The following is a 25,967-nucleotide window of genomic DNA, read 5'->3' as shown; positions in this document are numbered from 1 at the left end:
TAGATTAAGCATTGAAAATCCCCATTTCCACCATCGCTGTTTTATTTTTATTAGTTCCAATTAATAAATGGAGCAACTCCAAGAGGGTCCTTGCTCCACCGGTGCTTGGGCCCTAAATATGTGACAAATCTGCCTGGAAGAGGATGTGTGTTAATGGATGATCCTCAAACGGAAGGCTACATCCTCCGGAAGTCGCATTTGAAAGCAGCATAAATAAGCCTGGTTTATTTATTTCACTGAGCATTTCATTCGCATGTCATAATCATATTACAAAAATGTATGATTAACAAAGAACATTGGTCCAATTTATAACAGTTAATATTCTAAAATAAGATCTTTATGACGTGTGCAGCCTACAAATGTTACTTCTGGAGGATGCAGCCTTCTGGTTGAGAAACGTCTTTTATCTAACTAATGCACATTGAGGAAGAGAGTTTGAGTGGCCAAAGACTCTCCAAGGATCATATCTGGAGAACAGCAGAGATGAGTTGAGTCTTGGGGTCAGAAAGCCTACAATATAATATATTATATGCATTTGATTTTATTGTACATACATGTATTTATTCAGCCCCAGAAAACCACAACTGAACAGAAACTCAAAACAGCAGTATTAACTAACAGGAGTTACAGAAGCAGCTAAATTTTTGATGTATCTAACATCTGAAACTGTCACAATCTGCAAAGCAGACTCATAGAACTTGTATTTATAGCAAAATACAGTATAAAATCGTAAAAAAATAAATTTTGTACTGCAGAGAATATTCACAAAAGTGTCAGAAAGTGCAAGTCAATCAAAATGTCATTCAAATGTAAAGTCATTTCAATGAGAGTGAAACAACATTTCAAAGCAGTTTAGTGTCTTCGTTGACAAATGTTGATTAACTATATGAAATATGATTTTATATATATAAAACCAAATGTTTTTAAATGTCAAAATGCATTAAAGTGATCTTATCCGTGGATCTTGAAGATGGAGGTGTTCAAAAACTCCGTATGGAATGCAGTCGTTCCACAGCCTAACGAGGAAGAAGGAAAACAAGAACATTTGCATATCAGGAAAAGTTGACAAATTATCTAATGATATTAAATGCAGCAATAATAACGGACTTAATGCATAATCTAATAATAAACATAACTTATAATTTAATTTACTTATAATGTTAACTAATAATCTGTATCAGCAAACAGTAGATTTAGATCTCTTATTTTCTGTTTAAACTAGCTCAAATGTTGTCTCAGTCTTGGAATGCTAGTATCTAATACCTAATTACAAGAAAAAGTTATCCAAGTAAAAGCTAATGTGCTAGGCTCAGAACACTACATTACATGAAGTCCAAAAGGATGTGTTACGTTCCACGTGGACTTGTGTCTCTTGTGCTGAGTCCCAATTCGCATACCATCCGAGCTAAATAGTATGCAAAACTAGAATTAGTACGTTCCAAATCGTAGTATGTTGAAAAGAGTATTCCAAAGATACCCGGATGGTCTACTATTTCCGGTTAGAATTTGAAGTGCAGATCAATGCACACTCTAAGTGCTAATATTGCCCACAACCCATTGCGTGCGGGAGGGAGGAGCTTTGCGATGGCTTTGCGGTGATGTAAACATGGCAGCCGGGTGCAGCAGCGGAGATGCGCCCTCAGCTTTTAAGTGTAAGAATTCAAATGTTATTAAAGGTTTAATAACAAATTAAAGTTGTATTTTATTTCGTTACACACATTGCACATGAACGTCAGAACCAGCCGCCTCACAAACGACCTGCGTTTGGTTCTACGACGCCGCCGCCCTGCTTCTTCACTCCTCAACTTGGTAGAAGAACACATTGTAAAATGTATCGTGAAAAAAAACGATGAGAAAAAAAGATGGGAATAGTAAATACAATTTTATTGGACATAAAGAATGAATGAAACGTTAACAGTTGTGGGGTGCGTACTAAGCGTTCACGTTGCATGATGTAATCGAAGTATGTCCCAGATTGTGCATACTCTTTTGCTACACACTCAAAAGTATGTACTTTTTCCTCACAAAAAAAGTACATACTTTTAGGTCGTAGTATTTGTCTTTGTGTGTGTGTGTTCATTACTTTCAGGTGGTGCTCATTGGTTGGTCGGCAGGTGTGTCGTTACTATCACACAAATCATAGAAGCTGGTGGACTAATCCGATGGCACGCTGCCGGATTTAAAAGGCCCATTCACAAGGAGCACAAGAGATTGTTTTTTCGCCAGATTTCAGCCAGCTCATGTGAATTGATCTGTTCCTCCGCTCCAAAGTCATGAACTGTTGTTAATGTTTGAGTTATGCCTAGTCTCTGTGATGTGAGTAATACTCCTTCGTGTTTGTTAACTCTGACATTGTATTTGCTTGTGCGTGTAACATAATCTGTTTAGCGCATTTAATGTGTTGCTACTGAGTTTATTCTGCCGATTGTGGAATGTACAGCGTGAACCAACGGTAGGCAGTTTGTTGGTATTGTTAGCTAGGCGGAGAGTGATCGCCACTGTTGTATTTATGTTTGTTAGTTAAATAGTTTATCTAAGGCGGCGAATCCGCTGAAGATTTCGGGGTTTATTTTTACATTTTACTTTGCTAGTTAGTTTAGAGGTTGGGTAAACTAGCTATGGTATTTATGTTTTGATTGTTTAATTAATTTGGCGACACTCTTGTATTCTATTCTTTATTAATATTTTCACCTTTTATATTTTGTTTTGGTCCTGGTAACTCATCCACTAAAGATTAAACGTCTTGTATTATTGAAGTCTGGTCTTTCTGGTTGTTTTTTCTGCTTGCTTTCATAGCAACAGTAATTGATGCAAGTGTTGCGCAATCATCCCGTTTAACATCTTTGAACATGTAACATTTGGTGGTGGCAGCGGTGGAATATTCCTTTAATGGGATATTTTCTCTCTCTCTTGGGATGAGTTTTGTGAGTGCTGTTGCTGTGTGCAGGTGGAGCAACATTAAAGTTTCTAAACAGCAGCTTAAGCGTGAAATTAAAAACGTAGTAGTACAGGAGTTGAGGAATTTAGGTGTGTTGAAGCTAGCTGATGGATCTGAGATGCATCCTTTGAGCTCTGAAGTTTGCCCCTCAAGTAAAGAGGATGAGAATGAGACTGGGGAGGCGGAGGGTGCCGAAGCCAAGGCAGTCTTGCCGCCCTTCGAACCTTTTTCTCCGACTCTGACTGGGTCTGGAGATGAGGCGCGCCTCGGAGTACGTTTGGCAAGAGCCCAACGGGAAGAGCGCGAGAGGGCAGAAGATCGTAGAGCATAGTTGGATTTGCAACTTCAAGTCCACCGTCTGGAAATAGAGGCGGACACACAAGTCAGGTTGCGTGAGTTGGAGTTAAGAGTAGCCCGAGACACACCGGTTCCCTGTCTGCTCTCTGTGTCATCTGATCAACCTGTGCAGTCGGCTGCTGTTGCGTCAGGTGCGAGTTCAAGTACATTTGTCTTGAGTAAACACATTTCTCTTGTTCCACAATTCCGAGAGGCTGAAGTTGACTCATACTTTAATGTATTTGAGAGAGTTGCCTCCATGCTTCATTGGTCTAGGGATGTGTGGCCGTTGCTGCTCCAATGTAAGTTAACGGGAAAAGCTCAAGAAGTATGTGCTGCACTATCTTTGGAAGATAATTTAGACTATGATGTTATTAAAACAGAAATTTTGAGGGCTTATGAGCTCGTACCGGAGGCATACAGGCAGCGATTTAGGAATCAAAGGAAAGTTTCAGATTAAACGTTCGTTGAATTTGCACAAGAAAAGAGTATGCTGTTTGATAGGTGGTGCACATCGAATAAAGTGTCAGATTTTCATGCTTTACGTGAGTTGGTTTTGTTAGAGGAATTTAAAAATTGTACTCCTGAGCGTATTGTGGTATATCTTAATGAGCAAAAGGTGACATCATTGTCCCAGGCGTCTGTTTGTGCTGATGAGTTTGTGCTGACTCACAAGGGTGTTTTTACTACTGCTCGCACTGAAAAGGTTTTGTCTGTTCCTGCTGTTTCGAAAGATCAATGGCGTTCGAAAAATATTCCAAAAGTTAAGGAAAGGAGGGAATGTTTTTACTGTCATAAGTCGGGACACCTTATTGCTGACTGTTTGATTTTAAAACGCAGGGAGCAGGGTGCCAGTACTAAAAGTGTTGCCTTTGTTAAGACTGTTGAGCGCACGGACTTTGAGAGTCGTGATGACTTGGGTGTTAGTTATCAGCCTTTCCTGATGGAAGGATTTGTGTCTGATAGTGAACAACCTCTGGATCAAGTCAAGGTGACTATGTTGCGGGATACAGGGGCGATGCAGTCGTTTATAGTGACTGATACATTACCATTCTCTGAGCTTACTTTTTGCAGAAGTCACGTGCTAGTACGCGGTCTCGAAATGAGTACTATGAAGGTTCCTTTGCATCAACTTTATTTGAAGTCCGATTTGTTTTCAGGACTTGTGAAAGTTGGAGTGCGTGATGGTTTACCAGTGCATGGAGTGAACTTCATTCTTGGTAATGATATAGCAGGAGGTAAAATTTTTCCTCTGCTGGAAGTCTGTGATAAACCTGTTTTGTCGGATAACACTGATGAATTGTTAGAGAACTTCCATGAGGTTTTTTCTGTTTGTGCTGTGATACGAGCACAAGCTCGTAAATTCGCTGATGCAGACGATTTATCCTCCACTTTCATGGTACCTATGGTTGGGAACGATGTTCTGTTGGCTGAGATCGGTAAGCCCGATGACAAAATCATTGTTTTGAAGCCAAATGATTTAGAATTACAAGTCACTAGTGGGAAAATTATCACAGCTCAAAAGGATGATTTTTCTCTGCAAAAGTGTTTTTCCTCTGTCGTTTCTGTGGAAGCGGCACGGAAGAGGAGAAATGCTTACTATATGCAGAATGGGTTGCTGATGCGTTGGTGATGTGCGGATGTTGGGGGTGATTCGGATTGGACTTCTGTGGTCCAAATCGTCATTCCTACGTGTTATAGACATTTAGTACTATCGCTGGCTCATGATCAATGATTTGTCTGGGCATTTAGGTATTAAGAAAACGTACCATCGAATTCTGAGACACTTTTTTTTGGCCCAGAATGAAGGCTGATGTGGCCAAATTTTGTAGAACATGTGTGACATGTCAATTTTCAGGTAAGCCAAACCAGGTGATTCCGCGCGCACTGCTTGTTCCTATACCAGTAATGGGAGAACCTTTGAGCATGTTATTGTGGACTGTGTTGGCCCCCTACCTAAATCAAGATCTGGTAATCAATACTTGTTAACAATAATGTGTACAGCGACGCGTTTTCCCGAAGCGATACCACTGAGGAAAATTACGGCGCCGGTGATTAGCAACGCGCTTGTAAAATTCTTTTCAATGTTTGGATTACCGAAGATTGTGCAGTCTGATCAAGGTAGAAATTTTTTGTCAAAGATTTTTACACAAGTGTTAAAGACTTTGAACATTTCTCACAGAATTTCGAGTGCCTACCATCCAGAGAGCCAAGGAGCTTTGGAATGGTTTCATCAGACCATGAAAGCGGTGTTGCGCCGGTATTGTATGGATACGAGTAAAGACTGGGACGAGGGGATACCTTTAGTTTTGTTTGCTGCTAGAGAAGCAGTACAAGATAGTTTGGGATTTAGTCCTGCTGACCTTGTTTTCGGTCATACTGTGAGGGGTCCTTTAAAGATGCTTAAAGAAGATATTCTAGCTAGCCAGTCGAGTGCTACAACCACGGTGCTGGATTACATGAGTAAATTTCGTGAGCGACTGCACAAGGCTTGTACAATGGCACGAGAATCATTACTAAAAGCTCAGGTGGCAATGAAGAATAAATTTGACCGTAAAACTGTTCCACAGCATTTTAAGGAGGGTGATCAGGTGCTTGTTTTATTGCCTGTAGTTGGTTCTGCCTTGTCGGCACGATTTTCAGGTCCGTATGAAGTGATTAGAAAAATGAGTGACACTGATTACATGATTTGTACTCCAGATCACAGAAAGAAATCTCGCGTGTGTCATGTAAATATGCTGAAGGCATATCATGTTAGAGAGTCATCGCAAGATGTTCTGAAAGTTAATGAGTCGAGTACATCTTGTGCTGCTGCGCTTGCGTGCAAGACATTGAATTTCACTGCTATGCAGGACAAGGAGGATGGAGTTTTGGTACGACACACATATCAGCAGTGCGCCAGGTTGAAGAACTCTGAGGTGCTGGCTGATTTAGATTCTCATTTGTCTCATCTGTCCGAGTCCCATAGAAATGACATGAAAAAAGTAATTCATGACTTTCCTTCATTAATTCATGATGTTCCTTCTCGTACTACTATTCTGCAACATGACATTGACGTGGGTAATGCTGCCCCTATCAAGCAACATGCTTATAGAATGAATGTTTTTAAACGTTCTGTGATGAGATCTGAAGTTGAGTATTTGTGTGAAAATGGTCTAGCTAAGCAGAGTTTTAGCCCATGGAGTTCTCCGTGTTTGCTTGTGACTAAGAGTGATGGATCCGCTAGATTTTGCACGGATTATTGAAAGGTAAACGCAGTAACTGTTCCTGATTGTTTTCCGCTACCTCGTATGGAGGACTGTGTGGACAATCTGGGGTCCGCTAAATTTGTCAGTAAATTAGATTTACTGAAAGGTTACTGGCAGGTGCCTTTAACGTCACGTGCATCTGAAATTTCTGCTTTTGTGACCCAAGATGATTTCCTGCAATATTGCGTTATGGCGTTTGGCATGCGCAATGCCCCAGCCACATTTCAAAGGCTTATTAATATTGTGCTTGCGGGTGTCCGAAACTGTAGTGCGTATTTGGGTGATCTTGTAATTTATTCACCTAATTAGTCCGCACATGTCTCAACGTTGAGAGAGGTATTTGACCGCCTGGATAAAGCTTCACTGACATTAAATTTGGCCAAATGTGAATTGGGTCAAGCTACAGTTACGTATTTGGGCAAAGAAGTGGGTCAAGGACAAGTAAGACCAATAGAGGCAAAAGTGACTGCAATTGCAGAGTTTCCCTTTCCTGCTACGCGCAAGGAACTTCGTAGATTCCTTGGGATGGCCGGTTATTACCGGAGTTTCTGCAAGAATTTTTCTACTGTGGCCAATCCTCTGACGTCACTCCTAAGCCCTTCATGCACTTTTCTGTGGAACGATGAGTGTCAGAATGCCTTTGATAATGTCAAAGCTTTATTATGTAGCACACCTGTTTTATCAGCTCCTGATGTTGAACGAGCTTTCAAACTTGAAATCGACGCAAGTTCTGTTGGTGCGGGGGCAGTGCTGGTGCAAGAAGACGCTCAGGGTATCCAGTATGTTACTTCTAACGTAAGTTCAATAAACATCAATTGAACTACTCTACGATTGAAAAGGAAACATTGGCCTTACTATTGGCGTTACAGTATTTTGATGTATATGTGAGTTCAACCATTTTGCCTGTAATCGTTTTCACGGATCACAATCCTCTAGTGTTTTTAGGTCTCATGTATAACCAGAATCAGAGGCTGATGCGTTGGTCTTTGATGGTACAAGGGTACAATTTAGTAATTGAACACAAGAAAGGTTCGGATAATATAATTGCGGATGCTTTATCCAGAGCTTAGGCTAAAGTGCCCTTGTACATCTTATAGGATGAAAAAATGTATTTATTTTTTTAGGGGGGAAGTGTTACGTTCCATGTGGACTTTTGTCTCTTTGTCTTTGTGTGTGTGTGTGTTCATTACTTTCAGGTGGTGCTCATTGGTTGGTCGGCAGGTGTGTCGTTACTATCACACATGTCATAGAAGCTGGTGGACCAATCCGATGGCGCGCTGCCGGATTTAAAAGGCCCATTCACAAGGAGCACGAGAGATTTTTTTCGCCAGATTTCAGCCAGCTCATGTGAATTGATCTGTTCCTTCGCTCCAAAGTCATGAACCGTTATTAATGTTTGAGTTATGCCTAGTCTCTGTGATGTGAGTAATACTCCTTCGTGTTTGTTAACTCTGACGTTGTATTTGCTTGTGCGTGTAACATAATCTGTTTAGTGCATTTAATGTGTTGCTACCGAGTTTATTCTGCCGATTGTGGAATGTACAGCGTGAACCAACGGTAGGCAGTTTGTTGGTATTGTTAGCTAGGCGGAGAGTGATCGCCACTGTTGTATTTATGTTTGTTAGTTAGAATAGTTTATCTAAGGCGGCGAATCCGCTGAAGATTTTGGGGTTTATTTCTACATTTTACTTTGCTAGTTAGTTTAGAGGTTGGGTAAACTAGCTATGGTATTTATGTTTTGATTGTTTAATTAATTTGGCGACACTCTTGTATTCTATTCTTTATTAATATTTTCACCTTTTATATTTTGTTTTGGTCCTGGTAACTGCATCCACTAAAGATTAAACGTCTTGTATTATTGAAGTCTGGTCTTTCTGGTTGTTTTTTCTGCTTGCTTTCATAGCAACAGTAACTCACGCAAGTGTTGCGCAATCATCCCGTTTAACATCTTTGAACATGCAACAGATGGTAAATGCTTTTTTAAATATTAGATACTCACTCCAGAGACTTCATTCCTGTGCAGTTTTTCAGAGCAGCACTGAGCTTTGTAGCTCCAATGTCTGTGAACTTGTTGAACTTTACACTGAAAGTAAATTACAAGAAATGCAAAGATATATTTCTCACATTAAAAAATATAACAAAAACAACCATTAAAAGAGAATTGAACAGAAACTTTTTGTCAAAATGACTAAGATACTAAAATGGAATAAAATAATGTTCTTGTTATATACATCTTTAATGTATATAACAAGAACATAAATACTTTACCCAAGACAATAAATACTTACTCCAAGTCCTGCAGTAAGTTCATGTTTGGTAAAACCGAGGCCAGATTTTCAGCTCCACTGTCAGCAATTGCATTTCCATAGAGGCTAGAAGTTAGGAAATTGTAAAAAAAAGTCTTATGAACACTTTCAAAAATCACATTTTCTTAGTGATGGTAAATAGACTGAATACTTTTGTTTTCGCCCCCATTTTTCATGAGCTAAACTCTAATACTTTTTCTATGTACACAAAAGGCCTATTTCTCTCAAATATTGTTCACAAATCTCTAATCTCTAAACTCTAAATCAGTGTTAGTGAGCACTTCTCCTTTGCGGAGATAGTCCATCCCCTTCCAAGGTGTGGCATATCAAGATGCTGGTTAGACAGCATGATTATTGCACAGGTGTGCCTTAGGCTGGCCACAATAAAATGACACTGAAAAATGCACTTTTGAGAGGTGTTCTCTTCACAGATGAATCCCAGTTTTCACTGTACAGGGCAGATGACAGGCAGCGTGTATGTGTGGGTGAGCGGTTTGCTGATATCAACATTGTGGATCGAGTGTCCCATGGTGGCATCATAGGTGCATTTTATTGATGACATTTTGAATGCACAGAGATGCCACACCTGTGAGGTGGATGGACTATCTCCTCAAAGGAGAAGTGCTCACTAACACAGATTTAGACAGATTTGTGAACAATATTTGAGAGAAACAGCCCTTTTGTGTACATAGAAAAAGTATTAGATCTTTGAGTTCAGCTCATGAAAAATGGGGCAAAAACAGAAGTGTTGCGTCTATAATTTTGTTCATTATATATTTAGTATATATATATATATATATATATATATATATATATATATATATATATATATATATATATATAACGGGGTGTCTGTACCTGAGACTCTGTAGAGAAGGGACTGATGCCAAAGCTTTAGCCAGTTTCTCCACTCCAACATCTCCAATGTGGTTTTGAGACAGACTGTAAAGTGGGAACATTGGACAGTTCAGTTGTGACACAGTTGTTCCTTTACAAGTTGTAATTACCTTGGAAAGTTTTCCAGAGGCTATTAAGTGTGATATTTAAACGCATAAATGTTTCAAAACTTACTTTAGCAATTTCAGACATTCCAAAAAATGTAAAACGCCAGCAAGTTTCTCAGTGCCAGAGTCTCCTATTTGGTTTTTCTCAAGGCTGAAAGACAAACAAAGAATCAAGAACAATTGTAAATCTTAAAATATTTAAGTTTTTTTTTTCCCCCAGTCTAAACATAGTCATGAAAACATATGATATCCACCACAGAAAACTCACTCCAGATGTTGGAGAGACTGCAGAGAAGGCAGGACCTCTATGAGTTTAGGGAAAAGTTCAGGACCGTTCTGGACTCCGAGCCTGCAATGCAGAACACCACCACATATAATAAATACAACGAGCATACAGAGGAAACGGAAACAGGAAACGAAATTAGGAGAAGATAAGAGTGAGATTTACTCACTCAAACTCCAGTCTCTGAAGATGTCGGAGAGCTGGTACACCTTCATCCAGTGCAGACACAAATTCACTGAAAGTACAATCATATATCTTATCAACAGCATCATTTTATGCTACAATTTGAAGTGAAAAGCATGAATGGGAATGGCATCATTCAGTTAAAATTCATCAGTCTTCCAATCAAAGACAAAATTGATGCTGTACCTCATCGGTAACTTCTTCTGTCTGTGAATTTGGACAAGTACAGGCAGGCTCTCTATGTGATATCCTTGTGTTGCCTTGAATGGGTGCAAGGTGAATTTCTCAATGGCACTTTTCAGGTTCAGTTCATCATTGTTTTGATGCAAGTCCTCCCATAAGCCAATGGTGTCTGCTGTGTGTGCCCTAATGGGAAAACGAATAATAATATGGTAAATACACATCGTGAAATATAAATGAAAACCTTATGTTTAAAGCAACAGTTCATTCAAAAATGAAAATTCTGTTATTTATTCATCCTCATGTTGTTCCAAACTACCTTGCTTCTCTGCTTCTCAGAAATGTTTTCCACGCTTATTCCATGCAGTTATATTTCAAAAAGGGGTTTCTAAAGGACACAAATTATCATAAAAGTAGTAAATACAACTTGTGCCCAATTTACAAAATCATCAGTATTCGTTTGGCGTTATTCACTGACATTCTTGACATCTTGACATGTTCATGAAAAAAGCAGTGAAATAGTGAATCCAATTAATCTGTGTGTTTTGTTAATCAGAAAAAAATATTCAAATGGATGATTCATTCATCAATGTATGATTCATGAATGAATCATTATTTTGAATCATTTGATCTGGTTCGTTAATTAATCAGTCTTTTGAGTCAAATCTTTTAAAATTAATCGTTTGTTCAGTGAATAACTTAAAATATTTAACCGTTCATCACACTACTTTCATGGTACTTTTATGCCTTTACATCTTTTTGAAGCTTCAGTTTCCATTCACTGTAACTGCATGGGAATTAATTTTTTTTAAATTATAGCATTTTGCATTTAAAATATGTTAGGGTGATTAAATGATGACAGAATTTTCATTTTTAGTTCAACTTTTCACTGAGCAATGTCTTTTGACAACTTCTCACCAGAATGATTTGATACACTCGAGTCCCACAAGCTCTTTCAGGCCACAGATGGGAATGCATGTATCTTGCAGGTTAATGGAGAAGGTCCGCTTCAATGCACTGGCATATTGAAGGAGATGGCATATAACATACACGTCCGACGGGCAAAGCTGCGTCCCATAGAATGACAGATTGTCAGGCAGGTTCTTCAACAGCAGTTTGGCAAATTTGGCACTGCTGGTCTCGTAAACACAATGAAACAGTTCTAGTAACCTGGCAGGAACCAAATCATTAGGCTTCATGCTCTCCAGATGGGTTTCGATAGCCTTTCTTTTGGCTTTTATGTTGACACTGCCGTCCAGAATGCTGACTCCATCAGCAGCCTTCCGGAAGACCAAGCCCGTGACAAACCTGTGCAGCACGTCCTGCGACTCTCCCTGAACCTTTCGTTTTTTCTGAAGGACTACGCTGTTTGCCACCACCATTTTTTCGCTCACCTGTTCAGACTGTACCAGGTGCACAGCGCTCAGGAGGTTCTGAGTGAAAAGGTCCACAAAGTGGTTTTCCTGGCACTCAGATGTTTTGTAGGATGCAAGTATGCCACTTTTAAGAGCGCAGTTCAGCAGCTCTGTGGAACTGGCAGGGTTTACACGTGAATCATGATTCTCGAGTCCCTCCCATGCCATTTTGCACAACTGTGGGATGTCCAGCTGTCTTCTATTTTTACACAGTGAGTTATTTTCAAGGCTAGCTAGTTGCAGATGCTTTGAGGTCGCTCTTTGGTACAAGTCTGTGAGGGTTGAAGGCAAATCATCATTGCAGCTGTCTTGGTGCTCGAGAAGGAAGCAGATAGTCGAACAAAGTAACGGGTTGGAGCATAAACTGGATATGTATCTGTGATTCTTAATCTGTTTAAGTGCACTTTCTTGGAGGGAGGAATCCCCAAAATATTTTGACGTATACAACTCAATGTCCTGAGGAGAGAAGCCACAAAGCTCCAAAAGGCTGTCCATTTTTCGCAGCACCTGATTTAAAACATCTTTAGGCCTCGTGGCAATGAGGAGCGTGCAGCCCGAGAGGATTTCCTTTTGGAACAAACCTGAAAAAAGCTGTTTGATGGTGTATTTAGTGTTTGTGTGTGATTTAGCAGGGGATTGGAGAAGCCCCTCAAAGTCTTTAATGCGATCGAAGCTGTCGAAGATAATGAGAACTTCATCAGGGCAGGACAGAACGTGTTTGAACACAGAGTCTGAGTCCTCGCAGCGAGGAGACATAGACAAATCCAACAGTAAACTTTTCAAGCTGTAGTTAGATTGCGTGAGGTCTAAAAGTTGACAGTTCAACAAAAAAACAAACTGAAATTGAGGCATGCTGCCGCTTGCCCAGTCCAGGCATAAACGCTGAATGAATGTGGTTTTCCCCACTCCGGCTTTTCCCAGGAGAGCGACTGACTGTTTTAGTTTGGAATCACTGTTATGAAACAACTGGCTTCGGTCTAGCTTCGCTTTCTTTCGCTCTGAATTACTAAGGACGACCAGTTCTTTCTCCAAACACTTATTTGCATTCTTGCCGGATTTTATAAGGAGTTTCCTCTGGACCGGATGCGCGTCCACATAGTGTGACTCCATTTCCATTCCCTCACGCATAGAGCAGCAGACATCTCTCATGTATGATTTGATGTGATGTATGTACTCCTTAACACATTCTGTAAAGGAAACATTTATCATGTTTCACATAGTCTAATGAAGTAATTCAAGCTTAACAAGCTAAATGATTAAATTGGTTTCTCACCTGGTGCTTCTGGGCGGATTTTCCTTTCAGTTTTTGGAGGTGTGGAATCATAGTTTTTCTGTGCGTTTCCTTCTGTAATTTGAAAAACAAACAAGCAGTCATGTGACGATTAACTTGTGTTCAGAATTGAATATATATGTACAGAACTACCATAAAAATGTAATATGATAACACTTGGTAAATTGTAAAATGACACAGTTTCTCTGTTTACAAAGAATATTCATTTTCCTAAAAAAAACAAACAAAAACAAAACAGGCTTGGAGTAAAACAATCCCAGATTGAATCTGTACACATGGAAGGCTTATTAGGCTGACAGCCATTTTGAGATCATGCTCACTTAACTGATAATGTGTTATCTCTCTTATGTAATGTCTTAAATAATTAGATAATTCAGAATTTAAAAAACAAAACAAAATAATTAAACTTTAGTCACCGCATGTGTCATATTAAGATCAAATAACTGAATAAGAAGGACAAGGTCTAGGTCATTTTTATCTATATAGCGCCTTAAAATAAATGCTGACCAAGGTGCAGCGATAAAAGTCATACAATATTAAAGAATTCAAATCAAACCTTTACAAGACGAGAGGTTTCGCAATTTTATTTTTTTATATGGTTTTATGATATGATCATACAGGTTTGGAACGACGTGAGGGTGAGTAAAAAACGACAGAATTTTCATTTCTGGGTGAACTATCCCTTTAAATCATGAAACCAAATAAAAATTAAAACTACGAATTTAACTCACTGAGACTAACATAGCTAAGTTAAAAACAGGGTTGAGAAAAGAGATACATTTTCAGAGATGTTCTGAACACAGATAAAGACGCAGCTAATCTAACAGATTGAGGCAACACATTCCACAGCATTGGGGCTAATACAGAAAAGACTCTGTCACCCTTAGTTTTCAAGCGGGACAATTGGACAGTTAATAGTTTATCAGAGGATGATCTAAGAGATCTCTGGGGGAAGTAGGGATAAGTAAGGTCTCAAAGGTAAGCTGGAGCCCACAGTGCAGGTAACGGTGAGCGATATACCGGGAGACACGAGACACGAGGACAAATTTGTCAGCCGGTAGAGATTTTGGTCTCTAGAGATCGTCTCTATCGCTATTACATGTCCATGTGACGTAGCTGTGCTGGGAAAACGTATTGTTTACAAGCGATTTTAAGCATTGCGGTTTAAGAACAAGTAACTTTAAGCAATTGAAATGCAATCAGCAGCGAAAGAGAACTCATTTCACTATATGAAAGAAATTATTTATATTTAATTTACAGAGTGAGAAATGTGCTGCGTTTTCATACATTTGATTAATTTATACAATGTATGTAGTGTTCCTTATTTATTTGTTCTACTGTAGTTTCTTGTCCTATTACCTATAATTAGTTTCCTTGTCTTCAGTGAGCTTGATTTGTTTTAATTTTTTTTAATTTAGGCTAATAATATTATTGTTACTGTGAAATAAAATTACCCACATCATTTTATAAGATTTTGGTCATATCGCCCACCCCTATGTGCAGTGCTTTAAATACAAAAGTTAAAACCTTGTTATCAATTCTAAATTTAAGATAGTGTAAATGTGCTAAAATGGCGGCAATATGCTCACTCATTTCTTCCCCATTAAAAAACAAACTGCAGCGTTTTGAACCAGTTGCAAGCATGAGAAGGAAAACTGTTTGATACGTGCATATAAAGCTTACAGTAATAAAGCATCATTGAAATGAAGGCATGAATGATTGTCTCTAGATAAGAAAAGATAAGAAAGATTTAAATTTGTGTGAACCCTTAAGCTGGAATAAAAAAATTGTCTCTAACAACAGAACTTATTTCCTTGTTGAATTTTAAGTTTGAATCAAAAATAACACCTGAGTTCGTTACATGAGTGCAGATATTTCCTTGCAACGGTCCTAAATTAGAGGTCAGGCCATCTAACAAATGAGGGAAGCCAAATAAATTGACTACAGTCTTATTTTCATTTAACTTAAGAAAATTATCACCCACCGAAATTTTGATCTCATTTACACAAGCTAGTAAATCAGATAAGGACTTTGACCCAGGTTTTATCGGCATGATTACAGTAATCGGTTGTGATGTGATGTGATGTGGAACCTTGTGAGTTTCATAAATGTAGCAGAGAGGGAGCATGTATAAGACGAATAAAATCTGTCCCAAAATGGAGCCGTGAGGCACCACCACACATAACATAAGCAGGCAATTAATTAAACTGACCTATCTCCAGAGAAACTTCTCTTAGTAAAACAGGACACAAACCTCTCTAAGGCTGAATTACAGATACCAACCTCAGTTTTTAAACTGTTTAAAAGAACGCAGTGATCCCCTCTACTGAAAGCTGCACTTAAGTCCAAGAAAACCAAAATGGCACAATTTCCAGGATCCACAAACAGTAAAAAGTAATTTACTACTTTTAAAAGCTACGCTAAGATCTGAAACCAGACTTAACAGGATCCAGTATATTATTCTCAATTAAGTAGAGTCATAACTGATTTAATATTTATATATTATAGGAACACAATAGTTTTGCCAGAAAACACAAATGTTTTGCAAGCAAACTGAAAAGCATTGAAATATGAATAGTATTTATTCCAAATATAATTTTTCTGATCTCATACTTTTGTCTCATTAAGGGCTCTGTACAAATCTGCCATTATCTTTACTATTCTGTCTAATAATGCTAGTGCTGCAGAAATGACATACTCTAACAATTTAGACACTGAAAATAATTTTTTTTTTTTTTAAACAGATTCTAAAGTTTGTAGACCTTGTATCCTTTATACATATGTACATTGTGATCAAATCTAGCACAGACACGTATTTACTGTCATCAAACCCTGAGCTCACCTTTTGTAGGGGACAGTGTGTCTACAGATACTGGTGGCAAACCCTGGCATGCACTGTCTGAAAATGAGCCAACTGGAAGTTCGGAAACAGTGAGCTCTTTCGGGGCAACTGCACCATCGGCTGGAAGAGGAAGATTTCAGTTAACACACACTACAATACTGCTAATCCTAAAATGCATAATAACATCTGTGACCATGTTCTTTTTAACTTACCAGGTGAAAGAGGAATTATTTGAGTGCCTGGACTCACACACTGGGGCGACACTGCAGATACTGAATGTGAAATTAGAGATACAGTGCACAACATTAAAAGAAGATGCAGGTACATGCAAATGTTTAATGATGCTTTTACAGTGACCTCACCAATCACATACGTAGTCCCTGATGGAACCACAGTGCCAATTAGAGGCGCAGTATAAGGGCCGATGGGCTGGATGAATTGTAGTGGTGAACCTCCTGAGAAATTCAGAGACTCATAGTCAGAGCTCAAAGCCAAGACCTAGTTTCTTGAAATGCAAATACTACATGAAAACAGCTACTTACCACTAGGGGGCAGAAGAGTGGGACTGAAAGGGAAGGGTAACACATGCTGGAGCTGGTTTGAGCTCAGATGGAAGCTACTCTCAGGGGTAATGGTGGCTGGCCTTCCGTTTGAGGGACTTTCAGGCCACGCAGTTGCTGCAATACAGACATTTGGCTTTCTGTTTTACTTTATTACTTGATCTGTTTTAGTTTTATTAGACTGAGAGTCTCAGTTATTTTTTTTATTTTTTTATTTTTTTGAGAGTCTCAGTTATAACAAATATGTTTCTTTCCTTTTTTAAATAAGTAGAGAGTTCTATAAAACATTTTTTTTTCTTTCAGAAATGAGTTACTTACAAAGAGAAGTCAAACAAAAATGATATTGTTTAAAACTACTTTTTGGGAAGCAAATAATACACCGTGGTACTTAGGGTTTCCACCACTAAACCACCTACAATAATGTTGTCAGTGTTACATTGCGATTTTTAAATTACCTTTTTTGTTGCTGCAGTAACTGTCTGAAGTTGCATCAACTGTTGACAGACAGAAAACACACCTCTTACTTACTGAATTCAATGCAGATATTTTATTAGAGAACATCTAAGAGAAAACTGCATTACCTTTTCGCTTTCTGCTTTGCACTTCACCTGGAAAAGAAGCCTTTTCTGGTATTGGCGTGGAGGTTCTGTCCGTGTCAACTGTTGTTAGCAGTGCAGATGTGAAAGATTTACTAAATTAAATACACTTTATATTTTGAAAAAACAGTGTGATATGCAAATGCACTGGTTTCCCTTCAACTTCACAAATGTTAATATCATAACATTATTCGAGAATCGATTCTATTCAAATTATATTATTTTACTAAGTCTTACCTGAAAAGTTATCAAAGCATTTGGGATCTGCCAAGACACAAGGAAATTATTCACAGCCTTCATGGCATTTACATGACACTGTTATGCAATAATTAGGGCAATGGATGATACTCACCGAAATCTTCTTCAATAGACTCAAGTGAGTTGAGACATTCAAAGAAGACACTGTCTGTGAAAATAATAACAAAATGTAAATCTCTCATTTGAAAACTCAAATGCCAAATACAGTCCTACACTTGTTTACCACGTTTAAACAAGTAGGCTACTGCACACTCACCAGGTAAAAGATCAGACATCAGGTCTACGACAATGTCTTGCATTTCAGCATCTGTTAAACACATTTACACATTATATTGTATTAATTTTATTCAAGACATAAATGTGCCACAGGGAAATCGTGTAGTAGGCTATTAATAACCGCTTATAGCGTGGACGCGCAAGATGCTGTGGAGCACGCGCGCGCTCTTTCTGTGAAAAGATAAAACAACACGACGGGAAAAGTCCGTTTCTGATATAAAAACGCATGTCTGACTTTTCAAATTATATTTTTATTTTGCAGATTTTATATAAATTGCTAGTTTTTTTGCACCATCAAAGTAAAATAGTTTTGGGTTATGACGCAAAACGCACAACAAATATAAAACTTGCGAATAAATTAAAATATCTTTGTATATTACCTGTTTCAGAGAAATGGTCCATGTTTACTGAAGTATTATTACTCCATTACAATAAAGTTGTGAAGCAAAAAAAAGCTTTTTACTGTAATAATCGCTCGACGTGTCCTCAGATTACACAGGCTCAGGCACTGTCTGGTAATCACCAAAACTGGCTAGACCTTCACTGCTTGCTTTTACTTTCAGTATTGAAGGGAGTTGGTTTGCTCGGTGAATACCAAACCAGCCGAGGTCGTTAGGCAAACCCTTTCTCTCAGGACATACATTCTGCGTCCTGTTGATCATTTTGAATTTTCTGAGATGATGGAGATAATGAAATGACTCAGCCTTTATTTGCAAATATATTATTCATTTTTATTTTATTATATATATATATATATATATATATATATATATTGATATATATTGATATATTATAATATAAGGAACTCTTACTGTAGTATTTTTTTTAAGAAGGTGAAACAAAGCAATTAATGTTGACCCATATTTTACAAGCTTGGCACTCCTGTGCACTGCCCCGGAGTGGCAGGTATTTTCCATGTCTATTGTGTCCATTTTTTTCAACATACTGGTTTTATGTAATACGTTAGTTATGCTTCTGTAATGTAATGTCTAACTTTTTTCAAAACAAACCAGCCAAAAAGTAAACAACAATCTGCAAATCCTAAAACAAGTCATTTACAGTGAAGTTCCCAGCTCCAGAAACATGCTGTCCTCCTTCTAAAATTAAAAAAATATATATTGTTCTAGAATGGTATGACAAGTACTTTGTAATATTTGAGTTTTGTTTTAACACTGCCCATACAATACATTGCCTTGCCAACTGGCCTGGTTTGCAGGTGACATCACATTTATGTTTATTTACCATACAATAAGTGTGTCCCAAGTCGCGGTGCGTTCACACTGAAAATTCAAAAAATAAAAAGTGCTCTTTAAATAACCGGCTGACGCACTGCCAAAACAAACAAACAAACACAAAAATTCCCCCTTTGTGAAATGTTGGACTCTTCATGCACTCAACTGCAACAGCTTTATTTACATACAAAAGGGGGAGGGGCTATCAGACTCTAATGCTGAATGACAAAATAACCATATATAATTAATGTACTAGCCTATATGGTTGAGTACATAGTGCAGACTAATGTATAAGTGTATGTAGTGTAAGTAATGTATAAACCTATAGTGTATAGTGTGTCATTTGGGATTTGTAATTTGCCAATATCTCAAAGTCAAGTCATATGTTATACTGGGGGAGGGTGTCTACCATTAAAAGTCTTAGTGACTGCTTTTGGGTTTGACCCTGACATCTTTCAGTGTTCTCTTTGTTGATCAACAGTCCCCTTGGAAGAAAAAACCTTCAGAATCTAGTATCTGTGAGAGATCTAATTACAGGTGCATCCTGTCAGGCAGTGCTACTGCCTTGTGGGCTGAGAGCTGCAACACATAGCAATATTAAGCATTTAAAGTAAATGTGGACAGTTTTTACATTTACATTTGAGAGTTTCACATCAGGCCTAGGAAGCTGCAAGGTTGTTTTAAACGTTAATTCACACCCTCTTGCTGTGCAGTGATGTCATTCATTCTTTGTGCAAAGGGTTAAATGAATAGTTCGCCAAAAAATGAAGCAGATAGCCGTGTGATCTTAATAAATTAATCCATCATTAAGATGTTCTTAACTAACAGACATTGTTACAGGCTAAATTATGACTTCTCTATCCATAACATTATTGCATCTCCATTGAAGAAGTCGTCTCGTCTGATTCAGGAGAGACATATGCACATCTCAAGCACTGTTTACAAGTTACAACAATTCAAATCAGTCCTAAACAAATATGTAGGAACATTTTGATGTTAGAGGGCAATAGGAGGAACTCAAGATTATTATTATGGATTTTTATGGATTATTGTCTGGCATTTTGGCCAAAAGTAAACGTTTAAAAGTTAAATGCCTTTTCAATTTCATTGAACAGTAAATTGATGGAATGGAGATTACCTATGTGTGGATTATTGTTTATTGTCACCTGTTCACACTTCACTGTATATGATCCATTGGTGAACAAATTATGTAATGCTAAATTTCTCAAAATCTGTTCCCATGAAGAAATAAACTAATCTACAGTGGGTATAGAAAAGAATTAATCACCTCCCCCCAGCCTCTTTAAAATTATCACATTTCATTGCTTTGCAGCCTGATATGAAGTTGGACACAGTTTTTAAAGTCTAGGTTTAGATCAGGCCAAGAAAGGCAAATCACCTTTTTCTCCTTCAACCACTGTGTGCTCAGTTTTGCTGTGTGCTTTGGGTCTTTGTCTTGTTGGAGGGTAAACCTTCTTCTCATTGACAACTTTCTGGCAGAGGGCAGCAGATTTTCTTCAAGAATGTGACTTTATTTTGCCCCATTCATTTTTCCTTCTGCTCTGACAAGTGACCGGAGCAGAGAAAATATATATATATATTTATGTTGTTGTTATATCTTTCATATGGTTTACCTATTTCTTTAACTGAATTATTATTCATTGAAAATGATCAAGCATTTTTCTCAGTTTATCATAACTAAGAAATTTTAACTACTTTACACTGGCAATCTGTGCTGAGACCGGGGTCTGTGAGAATGAACATCTTGAATAATGTCAATAATGTGCTGCTGTCTGTGACTGAGAAATATGCATGAGAAAGTGATCAGAATTTTAATCCTAAAAATGTTGTGCTAAGTACATTTTAAATGGCAGAAGATGACCACGTTACACTATGTAATATAAACACACAAAAAATATGTAAATGATAATTTTCTGTCAGGACATTATGCATTTATTTTACAGACAATTCTGTTAACCCTAAAACACAACACAGAGCAAAATTAAAAATACAGGAAAAACACCTGTAAAAATAAATAAATACAAGTAATTCAGAGAAAGTTCCTTATATGTGACACATTCTCTCGATAGCTTTGTGATTTGTGATTGCAGTTACAAATTGTAAAGGACCAAATCAAAATGTAAAAGACACAGTAAATACGGTTTAATTAATACTGAAAATTTCTTCATATTAATACAGTACTACATTGAGCTCTACTTTTACAGATTTTTTTAGAGTGCAAGTTGGCAAATTCTTCATTTATAAAGGCATGTAATTTTTTTGCCAAAATGGCAACTGTGGGGCATATTGTGTCAAACACTTCAGGATACGCTGTGAATAATGTGCAGATATTAATAAATAAAGTCTTAAAGTCTTTTAAATAAAGCTTCATAATAGTAAACAACAATGTTACATCGCCCAAGTTAACTCAATTCATAATTGGTAGACCTTACATTTGGACAAAACTAAATCAACACTAAGCTGTCGGAAAAAGCGATATATTTGAGTTACATTTGCTAATAATGATAAATTCTGTTTACATAAAAATATCAGCATTTTCTTTATCAACAGGTGTGTAAATAGTCTATAGTTAGGGGGCAGATATTTATACTTCAGTACTGTAGTACATTATAAAACAGTAGCCTATGCAATATCATATTGAGTGTAGATTATCATAAACATACATTTTATCAGATGAGTGTCATGCCACTTTATTGGAACAAAAACCTCCTCCCCTACACCAGCTAAGCCTAGGCTATACCTAATAACACTGTAGCCTATTATTAATGAGGCGTTTTACTTTCACTTTTGAAATATTTACTTTATTTCTATTGAAAACAAATGCCCTTCTGATCTGGTGTGTGATGGGAAAAGGAGAAGCACGAGTTTCGGGTCGATCGGTTCTCACACACCTCACATGCATCTTTTTCTTACTGCGCCACTGATACAGATACACGTGCGTTCTTTGCAGTGCCGTTTACCACAGGCTGGCATCGGTGGGCGGAGTTAAAATCTGTGCCAACTGGTCTATTCTTCCTTATACACTCCGTTTCTTTTAAGAGTTGCTTTACAGCGAAATTGAATTCTGTTTGTGTAATTGAAATATTTATATATATATATATATATATATATATATATATATATATATATATATATATATATATATATATATATATATATACACCTATATAGCCTATATATATATATATATATATATATACATATATATACATCAATATTATTAATTAATATATCATTAAATAATTCAGTAGCCTACTGTAGAGTTAAAGGTGACGTCGTGCATTAAAAGTAGAATTTATGTTCTACAAACGATTTTATTTTTAGATACATAATTTGTAGTTTACATGTATGTGTATATAATATGTAGCTAGTGTTACATTTATAATTACTATTCCCAGCCTCCACTAAAGTAACTCATGCTTTTGAAGATGACACTGAAGATAAACAAGACCACATGAAGCACGCAGCATTCTGGGAAACAGTATTCCATGCAGTGTTTTCAGATGCAATCATCAAATTTCAGCAAATGTAGGAGGTAATCTTGGCATTCCATTCATACAGAAAATTCACATTCTATTCCTAGCATACATAGTAAGAGTTGTAGTATGCCATTCCTAACACAGTTTTTGTACTAATTTCAGTGTTTCAGAGTTATATTTAGCAGATTCTGTCAAATATAGGTAATCAAGGTATTCCATGCATACAGAAAATGTGCATACTATGCACAGAATACATAGCCTACTGCATACTGCAGAAATAGTAATAGTATGATGTTGCATTTCGACCACAGCCCATGGACTCTTTTGTTTCTAATTGAATCATTTTGAATCATCGACATTTTGAACGAATCGTTTGATTTGAATGATTCAATTAGTTACTTATTAAAACAGGGACTTGCTGCCACCTACTGAGTGTTTTATTGTCTGTGACTGTGGGTCAAGCAGTTGTCACTCATTTCCAATCACTCCACCGGCCTCGCTCCGTTCCCACGGCTCTCGGCCCAGCCCCACTCACCACATTGTCATATTTATTTATCCATTCCAAGCTTAAACCAGCCAAGGTGCCAGTACTAACACATTCAGCAAAATATCATTTATCAGTATTGACCAAAATTCCCCCAGAAGGAAAACAGCCTAAATTATAGTTCATTTAATAAAGCTTTTTCATTAAACGTCAATGTTTAAAAATTAGAAAAATTTCAAATCATTGTGTAAAATTAGCTACAGGACCCCGCCTGCCCAACCAAACAAATCGACCACACAATATATATATATACTATTAAATAACTCATATCCTCATATTGTTATTTTAAAAGCTAAATGTTAATTTATTTCTCACTAAAGCAGCACTATACATTGTCACTTAACCACTATTTTTTATAATTTATTATTATTACTTATTCATTCTATGCCATTCTATGGTGAGGTTTAGTAGCGAAAGAACCTTTCAGTGAAGAATTCTTAGAAGAACCATTTTTCTTAGAGTGAAAACAATTTAACAATCTTAAGAAGCTTTTGTCACTATATATATATATATATATATATATATATATATTTATATATATATTTTTTTAATGGAAAGCTTCAATGACTGACTAAGGTTCTTCACAGTACAATAAATGCCAATAAAGAACCTTTATTATTATTTTTTTTAAATGTAGTGCGAAATCGTCCCCTTGGAATTATAAGGTTCTATCTGCATTCCGAGTAGTTTTGAGAGTTTTTGTGTTCCATTCGACTGTGTAGATAGAACCTTATTGTTTTTAAATAAAAAGTCCCATAATGCACACAACGTTAAAAAATCTATCCCAATGTAAATAAACTGACACAGAATAAGAATATGTGACTAACTCAATTTTGACAGAAATGTCAGATAGAACCTTATAATTCCACGGGGACGAAATATAAAAAATAAACATTGAGTAGACATAGAAAGTGTAGATACAAATATTTAAAGATAACTATTTAACTTACCAGAAGGAACCATATCCTTCTCTTTGGAGAGTACTGAATCCAGGATGCCTTGACTAATGCCCCAGTTTTGCCAGATAGGTAAAGTGAGTCTTCTGGCCAGATCTTCTGGATCATTATAAAAAAGGTCACGCAAACACTCTCCATCTTCACCATCCTTGTAGAGAGACTGGTAATACTGGGTGGAGAAGACGTTGGCCTCGTGCAGCTCTCTCAGAAGCTCGTGCAGAAGGCTAGGGCTGGCCTGTAGAGCTTTTCTCACCTGAGACAGTACGTACTCAAACGGAACCATGACTGCACAGCAGCCGCGAGACACTTATTTCAATACTTCATTTCCTCATTGTCAAACTAAAGCCAATTATCTATGCGTTTGTTCCTGGATGAAAAAAAAATCCCCTCTCAGATTCCTATGTCTGCTTTATACTATGCTGTGTTTAAGGACAGCCAGTTTGACCCAGGTCAGGTGAGGACAGTTTCGCATGTACTTTTTCCAGAAGAAAACTAAAGGCGCTAATGTGCTGTGCATGGACAAATCAAGAGACCACATCTCCATCTCACTTCTCCTTTGTTACTACGAATTAATATGGAAGAGATTAGATATAAATACAGGGCTATAGCTGGGGTCTGCAGGGGCCCAGTGCAAGTTGTACCAGTGGGCCATGTTTGAAACTTTTTTGTTTAACTGTATGTTAATTCTATATATGTATTTGTGCTATTTACACAATGTTTAAGTTTTTTCAAGTTTGTAGGTGTCCAGGTACAGAAACTGAATAATCAAATGTAAAATAGCACTGCATAGTCTTCACTGTAAAAATTAAATGTAGTCAAACCAAAATGTATTCAGACACCTTCAACATTTTTTACATTATCACAGTTGATTTGCTATAGTTTAGATAATGGTAACAAAATATGACAAGAGTTAACAGATTTATCTTGATAATGTCAGATAACTTTGATAGAAAGTTATGTAATGAATTACAATCAACCAAAAATTCAGACCACTGTTAGTATGAAAATCTTTACACAACTATCGACACTTTGTTGACCAGTTATCAAGCAATGCTTAATTTTGTTCAGTCTGTGTTGTGAAAAGGTTGCATTAGCAATTAAAGAAAAAACACTTAGGCAAAACATGGTGAGGTCAAAGTGTCTGAATAATTTTTGATCCCATTTTTTTTTATTATTAATTAAATTTTGTAATCAATTTTACTGGTGGTCAACTATGAAGAATTTTAGGTATAATATACGTCACAGTTTACTTTATTTTTATATACTACATAAACTATAGAGCCATTCACCCACTAGTAAAAAAAACAAACAAAAAAAAACTTAAAAGATTATATCTGGTGTCTGAATTTTTGGTTTGACTGTGGAATAATTCTTGTTAAATCTACAAATTAATTCAGGTCAAGAGCAGTGAGTGATTTTCGACAGCAGCTAGTAAATTAAGCGCGGTCACTTTAAGAGACAGTGCATCCACAAGCGCGGTCACTTTAAGAGACAGTGCATCCACAATATAATGAAACATTGGCGATTTTTTTCTCCACTCTTTAAGACATAACCGACAGGTTTTTTTCCCCCTCTCTAGAGGATAATCTCCGAGACGGGTATTTTTGACATAATTTCTGTGCATATATATCTGTGCGCGCGTGTACGTTACTCAGTTTTTATGCATCTTGTGTTTGAATGCTTTAAACACTTTTAAAGGTTTAAATTGGCCAGTCTGTCAAAACACGTGCAAATGATAAGCTTTTGTGGCTATGCGCAGCAGTGGCCTGTCAACTGTCTTAAGCTCTTTTTAGGATGGCCCTCAGACTGTCGGTTGAGATCACCTGGGACCCCCTCAGACGTGGGCCCCTAATCGTCAACACCTTTCAGCCCACTAGCGACGGCCCTGTATAAATACAATGAACAAATCCCAACCCCTACCACCAATACCATAAATGAAATGTGATGTGATGAAGCAGCTGTAAGGAGTATTTAATTCATAAATGTCAATTATTTAGTCCCAAATGGCAACTGTTATCA

At 37.3% G+C, this 25,967-nt stretch overlaps 1 protein-coding gene across 2 annotated transcripts; it reads right to left on the bottom strand.

The window, feature by feature from the left end:
- Nucleotides 1-521: 521 nt before the first annotated feature.
- On the bottom strand, nucleotides 522-24,426 carry LOC113043187 (MHC class II transactivator-like). Of its 2 annotated transcripts, none has more exons than XM_026202414.1 (20): nucleotides 23,943-24,426; nucleotides 17,697-17,747; nucleotides 17,535-17,588; nucleotides 17,420-17,446; nucleotides 17,168-17,245; nucleotides 17,042-17,080; nucleotides 16,569-16,703; nucleotides 16,389-16,481; nucleotides 16,239-16,298; nucleotides 16,027-16,146; nucleotides 13,167-13,238; nucleotides 11,397-13,080; nucleotides 10,485-10,664; nucleotides 10,285-10,350; nucleotides 10,101-10,181; nucleotides 9,900-9,983; nucleotides 9,687-9,770; nucleotides 8,811-8,894; nucleotides 8,522-8,605; nucleotides 522-1,016 (listed from the first exon to the last, which is right to left on the bottom strand). In XM_026202414.1, exons 1-20 carry the CDS (start codon nucleotides 24,229-24,231, stop codon nucleotides 941-943), a joined length of 3,441 nt encoding a protein of 1,146 aa, XP_026058199.1. In that variant the 5' UTR covers nucleotides 24,232-24,426; the 3' UTR covers nucleotides 522-940. The 2 variants fall into 2 exon arrangements, with proteins under 2 accessions (XP_026058199.1, XP_026058205.1); XM_026202420.1 differs by lacking the exon at nucleotides 23,943-24,426 and adding an exon at nucleotides 18,097-18,301.
- Nucleotides 24,427-25,967: the final 1,541 nt, after the last annotated feature.

This window comes from Carassius auratus, chromosome 3 (assembly GCF_003368295.1).
Source record: "Carassius auratus strain Wakin chromosome 3, ASM336829v1, whole genome shotgun sequence".
In the NCBI taxonomy this organism is placed as follows: domain Eukaryota; kingdom Metazoa; phylum Chordata; class Actinopteri; order Cypriniformes; family Cyprinidae; genus Carassius; species Carassius auratus.
This window is presented reverse-complemented; position numbering and strand designations above follow the sequence as displayed.